The sequence below is a fragment of the Tiliqua scincoides genome, chromosome 1 (genome assembly GCF_035046505.1).
Source record: "Tiliqua scincoides isolate rTilSci1 chromosome 1, rTilSci1.hap2, whole genome shotgun sequence".
NCBI lineage: Eukaryota > Metazoa > Chordata > Lepidosauria > Squamata > Scincidae > Tiliqua > Tiliqua scincoides.
The window spans coordinates 272942771-272961512 of NC_089821.1; the positions used below are offsets into that span (position 1 = coordinate 272942771).

General features: G+C 48.1%; 1 protein-coding gene across 1 annotated transcript in view; it reads left to right on the plus strand.

The window, feature by feature from the left end:
- CCDC85A (coiled-coil domain containing 85A) overlaps positions 1-18742 on the plus strand; it is a 138144-nt gene that overhangs the window by 100921 nt on the left and 18481 nt on the right. Inside the window, exon 3 of the mRNA XM_066623701.1 lies at positions 3516-3592. Coding sequence (XP_066479798.1) covers positions 3516-3592 — 77 coding nt within the window. The remainder of the gene's footprint in view (positions 1-3515; positions 3593-18742) is intronic.

An 18742-nucleotide genomic window follows, 5' to 3' on the forward strand; every position in this document is an offset into this window, starting at 1 on the left:
AAATATGTACACTCCAATCCTGGAATCAAGAAGTAGTTAATTCTATTTCTACTAGTTAATTCTAATTCTACTAGAATTCAGGAGTGGAAAGTAGGACAGTGCAAGTCAGAGAAGCAATAAGGGTGTGGAATGGGGAACTTGCTCATTCTTGTAATTACAGACTGACACTTACATGGGTGACATATAATGAGTTGTTCAAGTATAGCTCCTGAACTTCATAGCTGAGCAAATTCTCTTATAAGTTCTCTTATCAGCAGTCTTGGGATGGCAAATAAGGGCATAGAATCTGCCAATATATCCATGATAGCTTATGCTTATAGAAAGGTGAATAAAGGAAGCTCATTGTGACTAGAATATTTCATGAGAAGAGATTTAAACATATGATAGCATATGGGAAGCGAATGTTTATACGAGCTTTTAAAGATGTGAAATGTAGGACAAGGTGATGTTGTGAGCCGATGGCTTGTTCTCTTAATTCTCAAAATGGCTTGAAATCCTCTTTATGTCTTGAGCAAACATGAAATGGTTGTTGTAATCCTGTCCTCATTTGACCTCAGTATGATGGACTGTTTTGCACAATAAATCAAAATGGGGGAGGGGTTATTAGTTCCTCTTGGCTTTTGCAATTCTTAGTTCCTGCGTTTATGCCTTTGTTGTTATATCCCACCCTGCCCAAAAGACTCAGGGCAAATCAGTGAAATAGACTTTGTCTATCCACTTAGTGGAAGAGTACATGCTTCGCAAGCCTTAGGTTCAGGAAGGCTAAGAGAGATCTCTGAGGGAGGAGTTGGAAGAGAAAGGACTAGCTTAGATGAGATGTTGACTTGATTCATGGGATGAAGCCACTCAGGGTGCAATCCTAACCCCTTATGTCAGTGCTTTCCAGCACTGGCATAGTGGTGCCAGTGGGACATGTGCTACATCCTGCAGTTGGGTGTCACTCACGGAGGCCTCCTCAGAGTTAGGGAATGGTTGTTGCCTTACCTCAGAGCTGCGCTGCCCTCATGTCAGTGCTGGAAAGCACTGACATAAGGGGTTAGGATTGCGCCCTCAGTTGTATAAATCTCAGATCAGATCAGCTCCAGTGTATCAAGATGCGGGTGGTGTCGGGATTGGGCTAGGCCTGGGTGGATTGGGGAGGGATGGGGTGGATCTTGGTGGTAGTGGCATCCACAGTGTCCATGAGATCTGGAGCCCCCGTCCTGGGTCTGATGTCCCCTGTGGCAGAACAGATCTATGCCAGCAAAAGAGTTGATTGCTAGAGATTCCAGAGGCATCTGATTGACTCGTCCTGGAAACTGAAAGGATGACTACTATAACAATTACTATTACTATACTGTTGCAATTACTATAGCAATTGTCCACTCTGAGCAGGGAGTTGGACTAGATAACTCAAAGTATGACCTCAAAAGCACCTTCAAATTCTAACACTGTATGAATGGTCATATCCAGCCAGGCAGTTCCTAAATGTTCTTTACATCCATAGCCTCCTCATCCTGCTTGTGAGGACTCACAGAAGTATCCAAAAGAGAAAAATATAAAAAAGGAAAATATAGAAGTACATAGTCATCGACTGCAGCCATAAAGATACAGTAATACACAAATAAAATCATATCAACACTATTTGCAGCCTTGAAGAGTTTCTTGGAATAAATGAGGTAGTGAATCATCCAAGGCCATCCCACCCACTAAACAGGGATCGCACACATCCCATTCAGACAAATGTAGATGTTCCTTGTTGATAAAACATCTGCAGGTGGGAGGAGATAGAATTGGTGTTACTTGCCTTATATTGTTGTTGTAAGGCCTATGTCAAGATAATACATGTGCAGCATTTTGCACAAGTAGATAGTGATATACAAGTGCTAAGTACTCTTAAGCTATAAAATAGGTCTGTGTGCTGAGAGATCTTCCCAGATGTCCATGGGGCAGCTGCCAGAGCTTTAAACCCTTGAAAAAATTCTTGTGCTTATCAGGAGTGAGATAGTTTCAAACAAACAGGGACCATGCAAGTCAACTTGTCCCTTGCTTGAACCATAGGTGTCCAAAACACTGAAACAGTACATCTGGTTTCCAACATTTAAGCCATCTGGTCAGGCCCAAAGAGCAGAGTTGCTTCAGTGAAATTGTTTGGCTGGTATGTGCTGATTCCTGAATCATCACAGCTTCACCTATCACTTGCTATGACAACCCTAACATTGAGGAGCGTATAAAACCTTGGATCACTTCCTTCCCCCTTGTCCCACAAGCCTATTTTTAGTCCAGTGCCACACACTGTATATTAATCACTTCTGACAAACTGCAATAGACTGCCTTCTCATTCGTTTGCAGTTCACACGCACTCCCAGTGTGGGTGCATATTTAAGTTTCCAGCGGGCTTCAGAATGGGAGTAAAGCCTCATCTACTGCCTGCCATTCATTTTTATTTTATAGGTTGCATAGCAGATGAGGTGATCTGGATATAATAGAATAGCCAGCTCAGCAACAAAAGTAAGTCTACCAAAGACTTCTTGAGTGCATGGCTTTGCTGTCCACAGACCTGCACTCTGAGCACTGTTGCTCTCTTAGTTAAAATATGGCAGGGAATGGATGGCTTTTGAGTGTGGTTAAAAGGAGTAGGGATAGGAGGGTGGAAATAGAAGTGCAGGCTCCCCCACCCCCATCATTGCAGTCTCTGGAATTCCAAAGGAGACATCAAGAAGGCACTGGTCTCTTAAGTAGTTATTGGGGCCTGATAAGTGAATGTTACTCATTTCTGGGCTACTCTGAATTGTGAGTCACTTTGTCAACTGTGTACCTGGAACAAAAGTAATGAATGAAGTGGTAACCCATGTGGATTATACACACAAACAACTCTGATCCTGCTCCGCTTTCTCATGAGGGTGCCACCTATGGGTCTCACCTGTGGTCCATGCATGGCATTGTTTTTAGGATATGAACCTAAGCAAGGATAAGAACCACATATTGTCCCTTTCCCAAATTGCTACATCTTTTTGGGTAGGGATGCAGTCTCCACCTAACCTGGAAAAAAGTAAATTCCAAAGTGGCACTGAGGTGCAGTTGTGCAGTTGTTTAGTTTCAGTATAAAGAATACTTAACAGCTCATCCTGGGGGTAGGGTTATAGCTTAGTGGTAGAGTGCAGGGTGTGCCTGCCAGAGGTCCCAGGTTCCATCTCTGGCATCTGCAAGAGAGATTCTTGCCTGAAACTGGTCAGCATATGTACTTTAGGACTAAGCTAGGTGGATCAATAGTCTGTCTCACTAGTGGGCAGCTTCCCAGGTTCAGCTGAAGACCTAAAGTCTTAGGTGACTTCTTGAAGCAGCCACCTGGCAATATTTTCCTAGGGGCATCAACATAGCCGAATGCTTTGAACAGACATCCTAAGTCTGTAGTTACTGCTGTGAATACACCCGGTCAGAACACACCTTGCTGGTGACTGGCTCAGACCTCAAGTGTGCCAAAGCAGACCTGTGTGTGTAATATGAGTTCTTTTCTTTTGTCTTTTTAATTTTAGAATCAACCTTGTCCTATGTTAGGCAGCTGGAAGCAAGAGTAAGACAGCTGGAGGAGGAAAATCGCATGCTGCCCCAGGTGGGTGACTTCTATTGCTAGGTACACTACCTTGTAGCACAGGCCCCTAGCTAGAAGATTGGCACATTCTAGTGTCTGACCCCACTGTTGTGCTCATCAGTGCTGGGAGCCAGGAGTTGAACTTGAGTGAATGTGAGTGCCTTGTATGGCTGCACGTGTCTCTTATGTTGGTGGGGTGTTGAATGGTGCCACATTGCGCCTGCTTTTGCAAGCTACCCCTCCTTGTTTAATGCTTGGTGTAGGGTGTGTACTGCGGGACTGTTTCCAGCCATGGCATTTTACTGAAGTTTGTGTGAATATACTAGTGGAAATAGACAGCGATTAGTTCATCTTGAGAGTTTCCCTGGGGCCAAATCCTTGCTGTGCATGCAGCAATAAGACAGCTTAGCCCTGCGGCTTTCAAACTCTCCAGGAGTTTGTAACCCGCAGTAAGTCTTTGCGGGGGCAGGGGGGAGGCAGCAGGGGCAGGGGGAAGGCAGTGACACGATCCCCAGGATCGCCTAGCTCAGGTGGCTGCAGGGACTGGGGTACAAAAGCGGAAGCGGAGTGCGATTGCCCCACTCTCCCTTTCCCTGACCTGGGGCGCCCTGCAGGTGCTCACGCAGGGCTCCCTGCACACAGGGACGGCTGCTGCAGGGACTGGAGAGTGCACCCAAAAGGGAAGGGTGAGCGATTGTGCTCCACTTCCAGTTTTGCGGAGTGGGGTGCAATCGCTCCGCTTTCACTTTTCCTGACCTGGGGAGCCCTGCTGAAGGTTGCGCAGGGCTCCCCGCACCCCCGGGAGGCTGCAGGAGGCTTGGGCAAGTGCACCCAAGCCCCTGCAGCCCCCCTGAACGCCGCGATTGTGCAGATTGCGCTGTTGCCTTCCCCCTGTCTCCTGGCTGCCCCCCCTTAAGGGGGCAGAGACCAGGACCCACAGGCTGGGGCGTTGCAACGCCCCAGTTTGAATACCACTGGCTTAGCCCGATGGCAAACATGTGGTGTGGGCATGTGTTGTCAAGGACTTGGTGTCATACTCTACTTCTGATTGCCATTTGGTAGCACTGGCCACATATGTACAGAAGGGCTGCACAGTGACACTCTACCCTAAGATGCTGGGTGCGTGTGTCTCAGACTGGGTTTCCCATTAGTCAGGCTCCAGTCACTATTATTATTAACAGTAATTTATATACTGCTTTTCAACGAAAATTTCACAAAGCGATATGCCTCCTGTCCCATCAATTTCCACTGGCAGCCTGAGCAGTTTTTTGCCACACGGGTGTCTCTGACATCATGGTTGGCAAACATACAAGCAGTGTGGGTGATGCTGGTGGCATCCTTGTGGCTGGAGGACTTTATATTCCCTTTCCAATGTGGGAGCAGCAAGTCTGTATGCAAAAGTACATGAATGTTGGCCCAATCCATCATACGTCAACTGTGCACCAGCAGAATGCCCGTTCTGCCAGCACAGATTACCTCAAAGCAGTCATAAAGTGCTTTGCAGCAGTGCAAGCTGCCAGTGCATAGATGGAAAGGCTGGTGCCTTCCCACATGCGTCAGTGGAAATTGGGAGCAGGTAAAATCAGTGCAAGGAATGGATCGGGGAGGGCAGGAAGGGTGTGGAACTGGGCAGGGGAAGGATGAATCAGGGAGGAGATGGGGATGGGCAGATCAGACCTGAGTGGGGTTGGGTTTGGTGGCAGTGAATTCAAACCCCCATCCTGGCCTGATCTCCAGCGATCTCCCCGTCCTGGCCAGCGATATTGGTGGTGCAGGTATGAGTTGACCCATAGTGGCTGCTGAGGCTCACCCTTGGGCATGGGGATAAATTTCCCCTTACCCCAAGGAGACCTCCAGCAACAAAAACTCCCCTGCAGGATGCAGCACAGGCTATTGCAAAACTGCATGCGGGTTTTGATAGGATTCGGCTGCCCATGTTTCATTCTCAGGAAAGTTAAGGATTTGTGGTAATGGAATTCATTCTGGTCTACACTTGCCTTGTTTTTACATGAAAACCTGTGTTTTCAGAAAACGGAGACCAATGCATTTGAAAGCCCAGTGCAGCTGAAGCCTTCTGTTACAATGATCCAGTCCTCTCACCTTCTTTGATTTTAATTTTCATTGATGAGCATCATTAAGCACTTGTGCTTCGAACAGTTAAGATGAAATCATTTCTCATGCTTTATCCCCTTTTGTCCCTCACGTGTTGTTACTCTGATTTTAAAATCTCAATGGTGGCTCAAGCCTGTGTAACAGAATGAATATTTGATTGTTTGTTAAATCTAAAGCTTCAAACAGCCAGCATGAAGCTTTCAAAGAGTTGGCAGTCTTTTTCTTGGGGGGGGGGGGGGGGAGGTTGTTTCCTTGCTCATATCCTAGTCAGTAGGACCTAGTGCTGCAGTTTTCAAACTCCCAGGGAGTTTGAAAGCTGCAGTAAGTTCTTGTGGTGGTGGGGGGAAAGCAGTGGCGCGATCCCCAGGATCACGCTGCTCAGGGGGGCTGCAGGAGCTTGGGCACACTTACCAGAGCCTCCTGCAGCCTCCTGGGGGTGCGGGGAGCCCAGCGCGGCTGTCCGCAGGGCTCCCCGGTGCTTCAAAAGTGAAAGTGGAGCGATCCCCCTGAGCGGCGTGATCCTGGGGATCACACGGCTGCCTCCTCCCTGCCTCCTGGCTGCGCCCACCCCTTAAGGGGAAACAGGCCAGGGCCCACAGGCTGGGGCGTTGCAATGCCCCAGTCTGAAAAACCCTGACCTACTGTAACAGGCTTGAGAATACCATCCCAAATTTCTTTGGATTGGTGGCCCAGTTCTAGAAATCCAGTTTTACAGAACAAATTATGTGAGCTCCATCAAATAAAGCAGCAATTTATACTTGGGAAGCACTACTACAGCTGTAGGAGCCATGTTCTTTCATAAAAGAATGACACAACAGAGCTGCTCCAGAAAGATACTTTGTTAGCACATTTCTTGACAAGCTCAGTGTCTTTCATATTCCATGATGCATTGCAAGGTATTACATCACAACCACATCATTGTCTGAATGTGAAATGCATATTAGGACATGATATGATGGTGGGAGTTATATACAAAGAACTTCCACCGTTTTTTTCACAGTGCAAGTAGCCACTGGGCCTGAATCACCCCTCCTTTGAAAGTATCACAGGAATTGAGCATATCCAGATGAACGCATGTTTGCCAATCCAGTGACGGAAGGTCAGAGGGCAAGGAGTCACGCCCCCATTGTGGAGATCATGTTATTTCAGTTTATACTTATTTCATTTATTAGTTGTTTTGAGCTTGTGCTAACAAGAGAAACTAGACTATCAATCACTAAACTAAAATAAAGATACCCTCTGGTACATGCTGCATCATACATATGGTGGCAAGCTGTGCATGCAGGCAAACTGCCGCGATGGAAACAGTTGGGAATCGAAATGTGTGGATCGGAACGTTGCATAGCTATGTTTGGCTGAAGGCATGTGGTAACTTTCTAATGCTTATGCTTATGTTGTCTTAAGTCTGGATGAAATCCAAGCTCCTTCTGAATCAGTGGCCATAGATGGAAATTCTGGACACGGGAAATAGGCTCTTCCAAAGATTCATAGCAGGCTGCTGAATCTGTTCCACAGATCACGTCAGTGAATTGGCTGGGTACCCAAAGTCATGTGTATCATCACTTTCTGACATAGCTTGTTCAAATGTGGAATGATGTGATCCTGCTGGATGGAGATATTGGTTAGTGAGACATTAAAACAGTTCAGCCTGTGTTTAGAGATACTCAACATCTGATTGGCAGGCATTGCATTGCAAAGCACATCTTGAAATGTATTGTAGTTTTTCTGGAGTCTTCAGGATTTGGGGCCTGGTGTCCATCTTCTGTTTTGAAACTGAAGTCACCAGTTTGAAGATGAAGATTATCTTACCTCTTCAATATTAGCTCTGTGCCTTGGTGGTCAAAAGCTCCTGGTAGTTTCATTTCAGAAATAATCCACTAGAAGTGGTTTTTTTTATTGTGCTTGTGGGCATGAAGCCTCAGACATGACTGGCCATGGTGATATGACGCAAGGCATGGAATGCTGATGGAATTCTAGGAATACTCAGGAAACAAACATGTCTGAATGTTTGCAATTCAGTTTCTGTGACAGAAAGGAAAATAATCAGTTGTGACTTGGAGTAAAGCTTCATGTACACCTTGGGGTTCGGAGTAGCTTTGTGTAATTGCTTGGGATAGCTTGACTCCTGTCTGAAAATGGGACAGTGGCATCTCCAGGTTTTGGAAGACCCCCCCCCCCGGGGGGAAATCCTGTCCTGGCTCCTTGATGGCACACCATACTTTGAGAAGCATGTGAGGATATTAGCTATCCTTCTTCCCATGTGCCTGGGCACTGGGCAGTGCATGGGCAACAATCCTCCTTTACCACGTCTGCTGCTGCCATCTGCACCTCACCACCTGGGCTCCTGGCTGGCTTACCAGGTAATGTTGGGCGGCAGCAGCAGCAAGATTTATAAAATGGTGCAGGGGAAACAGTAGATGGTCTGCTACTGCTCTTTACTATCTCCTAGTGAACCAACCAGAGGTGTAAGGCATACTGAATTGCTTCTTGACAGCAGTGGGGAGCAGGAGGCAGCAGCAGACCATCACCTTTCTTTCCCTGGCACTATTTAGCAATTTCCATATGCCCTGGTCCCTGATGCAGCATCAGGGCAGGACATCTAGGAACTCTGGGACTGTGGGAAGAAGAAGAACGTTTGCTGCTGATGCCACTCTATCCTCGTTTTTCAATAAGTATCCCCGAGGCCCTGGCTTACCAGATAGTGGTGGGGTACAGCAGAAGCAGCAGTCCCTCACCACTTCAGGGGATGGCTAGATGCCCACCTAAGGAGCCATCCGTTACTGGTGGGATGGCTTGGGGGGAAGCACTGTAGTGACCTAGCTCCTGACAGGGTCTCTCTCACTGTTGTGAAGCCGTCTAAGATCTTCCATCCCACTATCACATTTTGGAGTTCAGCATGATAGCAAAAGAGACGTCCTCTCTCTCTCTCTCTCTCTCTCTCTCTCTCTCTCACACACACACACACACACACACACACACAATTTAACTAATGCTGACATCTTTCGTACACTTAAGGAGTCAGGAGTGCACTCCACTATATTCCATGGGACTTGGAGCACAATCCTAAGCATGTCTACTCAGAAGTAAGTTCTATTGTATTCAGTGGGACTTGCTCCCAGGAAAATGTGTACAGTATTGTGATCCCAGAACCTACTTGAAAGGAGCACTGTTTAGTTTAGGGTTGTTAAGCTCATTTAATTAGAGGGCCATATAGCATTCTGTTAATACTGTTAACAATAGTAATAGCATTCATGATGCCTGCTGAGGGCTGAAAGTGATGTCAAAAGTGATGTCATTAAGCAGGTCTTGACCAAAGAAAGCAGTTTTTTCTCACTGAGGAACTCATTAGCTGCAAATAGAAGAGAAAATACTCAAATCTTGATCATACTTTCAAGGTATGAGAGAGCCCACATATCATGAGTGCAGCCCTGTCAGCAGTGACACCTCCGAACAGCTTAGCAGCTGTTGATGGTTTTGCTGGGAGAGACCGAGGGCCAGATAAAGAGTTTCTGTGGGCCGCATCCAGCCCCTGGGCCTTATGTTTGACCCCCCTAGTTTAGTTGTTTTTCCTACTGGCAGTTACCACACTCAGGAAATTTCCCAAGCTGAGTGTGGATTTTTAATCCTCAGTATGTGCTCAATGGAAGTGTAATGTCTCCTTTTGGTTAGTAGGCACTGATAGAATTCATCTGTTGTATCAGAGCACACTGGAGGAAAAAGGGAGCTGGGAGAATGTAGGGTATATACAGGAGAAATTAGATGCAAAGTCTAATTGGAAAGTTGTAAGAGCCCCATAGTAGACTTTTTTTCCCCTGTGAAGCTGTTTTTTGCTTTTTGTAAGACAAACCAAATGCCTATTAAAAAATAGTGACTTAAAAACAACAATTAGTGTAATTTGCCTAAAAGTGTCACGGTTTAATAGAACAATAAGGAACCGAAAACTATTGCCAGGACAACAATATCTGAATAAAACAGGAAAATGCCACCTTTGTTGCCAGAATTGCCGAAGCAAATGTACAAGAGCTGGAGGAATTGAATTCTCAACTTCCATGGCAACGCAGGCGAAGTTGGACAAAATAGAGGCGGAGGCAGAGTGGGCCTGTGCAGAGGTTAGCAGGAGAATCAGGCGGGGAAAATAGTAATATCTTTGGGAATAGTTTTAGCAGATGAAAGCATTGGAAAGAGATTTCATAATTACTCCTGAGTAGGGCAAGGTACTGCAAATCCTGCTTAAATCTTTTTTCTCTTTATTGGTTTTGGTATAGTAATTGCTTTTCCTGTGTTCCTCAGAAAACAAAAGACACAAGACAGATCCCCACAAGATCCCTTGATGGGGATGACTTTTGTTTGCAAACAAAACTCCTCTTTAGGCCCCACAGAGAGGGAGCCGGTTCTTGGCATTGTCTGAAGTCAGCAGGGTGCAGAGACTAGAAAATCTGTCTTTCTGGATCAGGCTATCAGATCCAGTGACTGTCAAGGGTTCATCCCCGGGACTGCTAGGTAATTTACTGGCTGAATAGTAGCAGGCCTGAAGCCTTGGCCAGACTAAGCCAGCACAGCACCCTGGGAACTGAAGGTGATGTAACATGGGGTGATGTACACCAGGTGACTGCTCTCTCTCTCTCTCTCTCTCTCTCTCTCTCGCTCTCTCTCTCTCTCTCTGTGTGTGTGTGTGTGTGTGTGTGTGTGGCAGCACATGCCAAGTCAGCATGACTGTGCAGTATTTCCCTCATGCTGATTGGCTGTCATGAGTATAAGTTCCTGCAGGGGCTAGCAAAGGTGTGGGAGATGCAGAGTGGATTTGAGCCGAAGGCTACGTCAGTGAAATCAGTGATTCGTGTACCATTTGTACAGTTTGGACTGTTGCTCTTGTAAATATCTTGTACATAGTAAAGAGGTGTTTGGTGGAGGACTTCTGCCTTGTGTCGTTTTTGTCGCCGGGAGTGTGTGCGCTCCGACCTTGGGAGATAAGCAAGCCGGGCAGCCAGCTTCGTGAACGTCGTCTGCTCTCCAGCAGCTCGCAACAGTGACCAACCAGGTTCTTTATTCTACCTTCAAGTGTCAGTGTTACCTTGAAATGGTGTTAGCTTTGAGTGAGGGTTGGAGGGGGTAGAGGCAGAGTAAGTAAAAGACAAGAGCACAGGTGAGCACGTGTAAGACTGTAATGAATGGTTGTTAGACCCCCTTTCTACGTCAGTTGTCAAGAAGTGGATGGTGCTGCAGCCTGAAGGTGCTGTAGACCCTACTCCTGATCAAAGGCCTCCTCTGTCTCTCCTTTAACTTACAGCACTTGCTTAACTCACCACCCCCTTCATTAAGACTTGGCCTTGCATATATGATTAGGGCTGTCACTGGCATGGGGATCAACCACATTGCCAGTCTCTCCCTCCTGCTCCGTGATTTCTTCGGCTCAAAAACTTTGCTAGACCTGCATGTGATGGAGGCACAGGGGGGCACAGTTGGCTGCATAAGAACTGCTGTGAGTGCATCTGAGGTTTTTGCTCTGATTCATTTCAGCGGGGCTGGAACAAGAAATCTTTGAGTGGATCGTGCTCTGAGTAAGGAACAACAAAATATTAAGCAGCCTTACCTTGTTATCTCTAATGTAAGATCCTTCACCCTGTGACAGATGAATCATTGATTTGGTGTTCCAGCCGAAAAAGGGCCTGTGCACCAGCATGAAAGCTGGGCCTGTGCTGCGCCAGGCCACTGCCTCAAATAGTGAGAGATGTGGCATACATGGCAGCAGCTTCAGGAGGCTTCGCAGATGTAGGAAGTTGGCAGTAGGGTGGGGAGGAGGAGGTTTGCGTTCATTCCCAGGTGAGGAGTGGGGTGGGCAGGGGTGGGGAGAGGGATTGGAGGTGAAGGATCTCAGTGGCAAATGTGCCCATTAGATCTTATCCCCCTTTTTATGGCCCACCCTGTCTCCTCCATTTCTGTCTGTCCACCCTGTCCCCTTTGTCTCCTCCATTTCTGTCTCTCCATTTATGCCAGCTCTATAGCTAGTATGGTTTGGTACCAGTGGTGGGGGTAAGATTGGGCAGATAGGCTGCAATCTTATACATGCTTACCTTGGAGTAACTCCCATTTAATTCAGTGGGACTTACTTCATAGGTTATGCACAGGTTTGGGCAGTTAGTCTCACACTTGGAAGTTCTCCTTGCGTTCCTGTTTTGGCGCTAGCTGTCTCGCTCATACTTGGCCTCTCCCACTTCTCTACTATCCTTTTTCTTTTTGCTTTTGGTTTGCATTCTATTTCCTTTTCTTTGGTGGTTGGTGTTTTCTAACGGAGCAGTACTCCTGTCCACTTTGCTGCTCTTTTCACTGCTGGAGGGCAAGGGTGTCAGGAAGCTTTGCTAATTCTCAAGTGCACATTATTTCACCTTTCAGCGCCCACAGCACTGCCCATATCTCCCTTGTGCTCTTTCCTTCCATTTGTTTATCACCTCAGATTTCACCCTCTCTTTCACTTAGTTCTCCACTCAGCCTCTCACTATCTTTTCACTGCCTGAGTTGTGAAATCTTTGACTCATCCAGCTGGACTAAAAGTACTTCATACCAGCCTTAACAGTAAGATAGTTCTTTGCACAGGCCACAATTCGGCGCTGTGGATAATACCTGCACTCCAGACTCTGATGAGTAAGCAGAAGCTTATCTATCAATACATGCATTTAGGAACTTCTCCATGGGAGTAACCCATTGGCTTACCTCTACATTGGCCCAGGCCCCAAACCCAAAATGGTTTGTCTAAGTGGGTGAGTGGGAAGGGCTCAGCATGCATACTAGGATGAATGGCGTGATTAAAGTTTTCATCTTTGACCCGACTGTGTTTAAATGAGGCACACATTGAGGACCTCCTCTGAGATTCTCCCAGGTCCCTGTGACTTTAGGGATCTGGTAGGTGGCCACTGCAGAAAGAGATTCTTCCACCCTCTTTGTTGAATGCTCTCCCAAGGGAGGCTCCCTGGTGCTTCTTGGTGTGAGGTAAAGAAAAGGAGGTCTTTCAGATGTGGCTAAACTTTGTTTTTGTTTGTTTTTGCTCTGCTCTTTTAATTGCCCTTTGGTTTATTGTCTTATTTGATATCAACTGCCCTGGTAGTAACAATACTGAAAGGTGAGATACAAATGCATAAAATATATCAAATAAAAATAAGCTGTATTGGCAACCTTCAGTCTCGAAAGACTATGGTATCGCGCTCTGAAAGGTGGTTCTGGCACAGCGTCTAGTGTGGCTGAAAAGGCCAATCCGGGAGTGACAATCCCTTCCACACCGGGAGCAAGTGCAGTCTGTCCCTGGTCTGTCTCCCTGGCTATGGGCCTTCCTTCTTTGCCTCTTAGCCTCAGACTGTTGGCAAAGTGTCTCTTCAAGCTGGGAAAGGCCATGCTGCACAGCCTGCCTCCAAGCGGGCCACTCAGAGGCCAGGGTTTCCCACTTGTTGAGGTCCATCCCTAAGGCCTTCAGATCCCTCTTGCAGATGTCCTTGTATCGCAGCTGTGGTCTACCTGTAGGGCGCTTTCCTTGCACGAGTTCTCCATAGAGGAGATCCTTTGGGATCCGGCCATCATCCATTCTCACGACATGACCAAGCCAACGCAGGCGTCTCTGTTTCAGCAGTGAATACATGCTAGGGATTCCAGCACGTTCCAGGACTGTGTTGTTTGGAACTTTGTCCTGCCAGGTGATGCCGAGGATGCGTCGGAGGCAGCGCATGTGGAAAGCGCTCAGTTTCCTCTCCTGTTGTGAGCGAAGAGTCCATGACTCGCTGCAGTACAGAAGTGTACTCAGGACGCAAGCTCTGTAGACCTGGATCTTGGTATGTTCCGTCAGCTTCTTGTTGGACCAGACTCTCTTTGTGAGTCTGGAAAACGTGGTAGCTGCTTTACCAATGCGCTTGTTTAGCTCGGTATCGAGAGAATGAGTGTCGGAGATCGTTGAGCCAAGGTACACAAAGTCATGGACAACCTCCAGTTCATGCTCAGAGATTGTAATGCAGGGAGGTGAGTCCACATCCTGAACCATGACCTGTGTGTTCTTCAGGCTGATTGTCAGTCCAAAATCTTGGCAGGCCTTGCTAAAACGATCCATGAGCTGCTGGAGATCTTTGGCAGAGTGGGTAGTGACAGCTGCATCGTCGGCAAAGAGGAAGTCACGCAGACATTTCAGCTGGACTTTGGATTTTGCTCTCAGTCTGGAGAGGTTGAAGAGCTTTCTGTCTGATCTGGTCCGGAGATAGATGCCTTCTGTTGCAGTTCCAAAGGCCTGCTTCAGCAGGACAGCGAAGAAAATCCCAAACAAGGTTGGTGCAAGAACACAGCCCTGCTTCACTCCGCTTCGGATGTCAAAAGGGTTTGATGTGGAGCCATCGAAGACAACAGTGCCCTTCATGTCCTTGTGGAAAGATCTGATGATGCTGAGGAGTCTGGGTGGACATCCAATCTTGGGGAGAATCTTGAAGAGGCCGTCTCTGCTGACCAGGTCGAAAGCCTTTGTGAGATCTATGAAGGCTATAAAGAGTGGCTGTCGTTGTTCCCTGCATTTCTCCTGCAGTTGTCTAAGGGAGAATACCATATCAGTGGTGGACCTGTTGGCTCGGAATCCACACTGCGATTCTGGATAGACGCTCTCTGCAAGTACCTGGAGCCTCTTTAGTACAACTCGGGCAAACAGCTTTCCTACAACGCTAAGGAGAGAGATGCCGCGGTAGTTGTTGCAGTCACCCCTGTCACCTTTGTTCTTGTACAGCGTGATGATGTTTGCATCCCTCATGTCTTGAGGTACTCCACCTTCTCTCCAGCAGAGACAGAGGATTTCATGCAGCTCAGTGACGATGATCTCTTTGCAGCATTTTAGGACTTCAGCAGGGATGCTGTCTTTTCCAGGTGCCTTGCCAAAGGCAAGGGAGTCCAGGGCCACGTGAAGTTCTTCTAGGGTTGGTTCACTGTCAAGCTCCTCCAGCACAGGCAGGCACTCAATGTTGTTCAGTGCTTCTTCGGTGACTACATTTTCTCTGGAATATAGCTCAAATAAAAATAAGCTACAGTCAATTTATTATATAAAATGATCAAGTAAGTACCCAGTGTCCCCTTGGTTGTCAGTAGCACCTCTACAATTGTTGGCAAAAATGCTAGAAGGCAGCAGCATCTGTTTCTGTCTGTTCTGTTGCAGCCTAGAGGCCTTGCCTGATGTGCCTCTAAGTAAAAAGGCAAAAGACTTCTGTATTGTTTTGAAATGAAACTAAAATTTCTGGAAGGGGACCTGGAGCCAGGCACCCCATAGCTATGACCTTAGATTTGCTCACTAATCAACGTAAGACTGAGCAGTACGTATGTCGTTCTTTTCTTCTAGACAATCAGCTTTTAATGGGAAGAAGGGTTCAGAAGATGCGTTTTAAAAGGATCTTAGTTACAGTGCCAATGAAAAGCCCAATCTATAATGTCAATAGTAGATACAGTATTTTTTTCTTTTTTTCTGTGAGTTGCCATGCTCCCCACTGTGTTAACTGTGTGAGTGAGTGGAAGACGAGGAATGATCGATTAACACTCACCCAGCTTCATTGCAATAGCAGTCAAATCATTAGGACGCTGCCTCTCTTTGGCATACTAAGAACCAGGAGTTCACAAGTTCATCACTTAACAGCAAAGCTCCACTTAAAAACAGATTGAATGGTGAGTCTTGCAAGATGGCAGCTTGCCCATGCAGCTTGGGCAATGGCCAGGCTATTCAGGCACATCACTTGGATCTAGAAAAGGTGGTGTAGATTTGTCTAGAATCCCAAATGTGGACTGAGTTCTATTCCCGCCTAGCCATGTCCTTAGGGCTGGAAAGCTCTTGAAGGAGTGCATTTGCAGCCTAGGCCGAGCAGGGTGTGGGAAGTCTGGAGCAAAGAGTAGGTTACAAATTCTGAGGCATTGAATAGAGTGACATCGGCAGCACAGAAAGGTATATGGCCCAAGGAGTTTACAGTCCAAAACAGACAGTACAGAAACTACAGCCATGCATAGGAAGGGGGAAATGTGGGCAAATGCCATCTCACTTTTTGGAATGAAGATCAAGAAAATAAAACTGAAGGCCACGTGGCTGGTGGGGAGGATTATGAAGGAAGGGATGTTGACGATGACCATAACCAGGGGTTTTCAAATTTCTCAGGAGTAAAACTGCTGAGGTAAGTCTTGGCAGGGGAGGGGGAAGTCAGCAATGTGATCCCCAGGATTGTGTGGCTAACGGGGGCTGGAGGGGGGGGTTGCTTACAGGGAGACACTGCAAGCTGCAGGACTGGCAAGTCCCATGGAGGCCTCTGCAGGGCTCCCCAAGTCATAGAAAACTAACAATAAGTGATTGGAAACTACTTCCGGTTTGCAATTGCAAAGCCAGAAGTGCATTTATTTTTAGTATTCTACAATTTGGGGAGCCCTGAGGAGGGCTCTGCGGGGCTCCCTGCATCTCCTGGAGCCTGCAGCATCCTCCTGTAAGTAAAAAATCCCCCCTTGGCCCCCATTAGTGGTGTAATTCTGGGGATCACGTTGCTTGTCTTCCCCCTTCCCCCACCCCTTAAGGGACCAGAGGCTGAGGCTCTCAGGCTGGCTTGTTGCGATGCCCCAGTTTGAGAACCTCAGCTGTAAACCATAGATGTTGAATGGCATTTTGGAAACTACCACAAAAGGCAGCTCTTGTTACAGGGTTAGCTCTTAGGCAGAGGTTTTCAGACTGGGGCGTCACAACGCCCCAGCCTGAGGGCCCTGGCCTCTTTTCCTTTAAGGGGTGGGGGCAGCAAGGAGGCAGGGAAGAGGCAGCTGTACTTAGCTGTACTTATCAGAAACTCCTGCTGCCTCCCAGGGGTGCGGGGAGCTCTGCACGACTGTCTACAGGGCTCCCCAAAGCTTTGGAAGTGAAAATGGGGCGATTGTGCCCTGCCTCCGCTAAACTGGAGCGCAGTTGCTCCACTTTTACTTCTGCTGACCTGGGGAGCCCTGCAGACCCTTGCGCAGAGCTCCCCACACCCAGGGAAGGGTGCTGCAGGGACTGGTGAGTGCACCCCAGTCCCTGCAGCCCCCTTAAGTGGCGCGATCCTGGGGATTGTGTCACTGCCTACCCCTGCTGCCTACCCCCTGCCCCTGCAAGGACTTACTGTGGATTTCAGACTCCGGGAGAGTTTGAAAAGCGCAGCTCTTAGGGATCACAGGCAGTAGATAAAAACAAATTAGTGGTTTCAATGTATTTTTTTGGGTCCAGTCTCATAAATACTGTTGCTTTGGTGCCTGTTGTTTGTTTGGTTTCTAAACTGTTGAGCTTTTTGGAAAGAGGGCTGCAGGCACATACTGTACTTTGGCTGAGCTAAAGGTTAATTTACTGGGGGAGAAGAGAGAGAGGGAAAGAGAATGACAGGGCTGGCATCAAAGTGTGATTGAGATGGAATGCCAGGCTGCCCAGCAAGACACAATATGCCTTCTTGGCTTACCACTTTCCATGAAGTGAGGGATTTGAATAGCGGAAGCTCTTCTTCTGGTGTCCCTCTTTTGATGCCAAATGAGCTGTTGCTGCCGGACCCTGTGGCTGGGCGATATCTGTCTTTTGGGAAGCTTTCCATGGAGGCTGAAGCACCTCTTCTCAAGATACTGATGTACTAGTCTGTCTTTTTCAGTTCTTGCCTGTTCTTGCATGTCACTGGGAAATTGCTGGGGGAAACGGCAGTCAGCCAGCTTCTCTCTGACAGAGGCTGGATGACAAATGGGGAGATTTGTACTTACCATGAATCCCCTTCTCAGTGGTCTCCATGTCCGGATTAGTCCTTACAAGTGGGTAGCTCCTCCCTCTCAGGTAGGCAGGCCAGAGTCTTTTGGTCATCCTGAGGGGAGGGGCTGCCTGGACTCCCCAGTCTAGCCAAGCTTGAAGAGTCCCACCCCTGACACCAGATGTCTCGTGTCCATCCGGAGGCACTGTAGTGGCGGTCCTCTGGTGTCATGTGCTTGTTGGCTCAGAGGATGAGTGCAGAATGGGCCCAGGTGGCGTGGGGCCCTACCCCAGGTCTATTGCTACTCTGCGCTGTACTGTGTCCCCCTGACTTTACAATTCTGGTGTTCAGCATGTCTGTTTCTCCTCCTTTTTTTTTTTTTTAATGGCTGCGAGGGCGGGCGGACTAATCCGGACATGGAGACCACTGAGAAGGGGGATTCACAGTAAGTACAAATACCCCTGTTCTCCAGTGGGATCTCCATGTCCGTCTTAGTCCGTACAAGTGGGATGTGCCCAAGCAGTGCTCCTCAAGGGTGGGAGCTGCCGTAAGCTTATAGAGCCACGCCTTGCGAAAGCTGCATCCCCAGAGGCGAAGGCGTCGATCTTGTAGTGTTTGATAAATGTGTTAGGCAAGCTCCAGGTAGCTGCCCTGCCTCCAGGGAGGGGTGAGCCCTGAATGCGGCTGAGGTGGCGGCCCCCTGAGGGAGTGGGCCACTATGCCTTTAGGGGGGTCCTTGCCGGATGCCCTGTAGGCCTATGTCCTCCCTAACCAATCTGGAAATGGTGGGGGGAGACACCTTCCTGCCTTAGTCAGTAGGTCGGAATAAGATGAACAAGGCCTCTGAACGCCGGTGGGCTGAGGTCCTGGAGAGATAAAAGCTCTCCGCCCCATGCACGTCGAAGGCATGCCATTTCCGCTCTCTGGGATGAGAAGGGTTGGGGCAGAAGGTGGGTAGCACCACCTCCTGTGAGCGGTGAAACAGGGAGTTCACCTTGGGTAGGAAGGAAGGGTCAGTGCGGAGGACAATCCTGTCCTCCTGGATCTGGCAGAGTTCCTTGGCTACGGAGAGGGCTGCCAGCTCTGACACCCTTCTGGCGGAAGTCACGCCCACCGGGAAGGTGGTCTTCTGCGATAATAGCTTTAGTGAGCACATCACCATAGGTTCAAAGGGAGGCCTCGTCAATGCCCTCAGCACCAGTGTCAGGCCCCAAGTGGGAGCAGTGGTCACAGGGGACCGGTTGAGGAGACTCACACACTTGAGGAATTTTCTGACGTGTGGGTATGCCGCCAGGGCCTTTCCCTTGGGGGACCCCAGAATGGAGGCGAC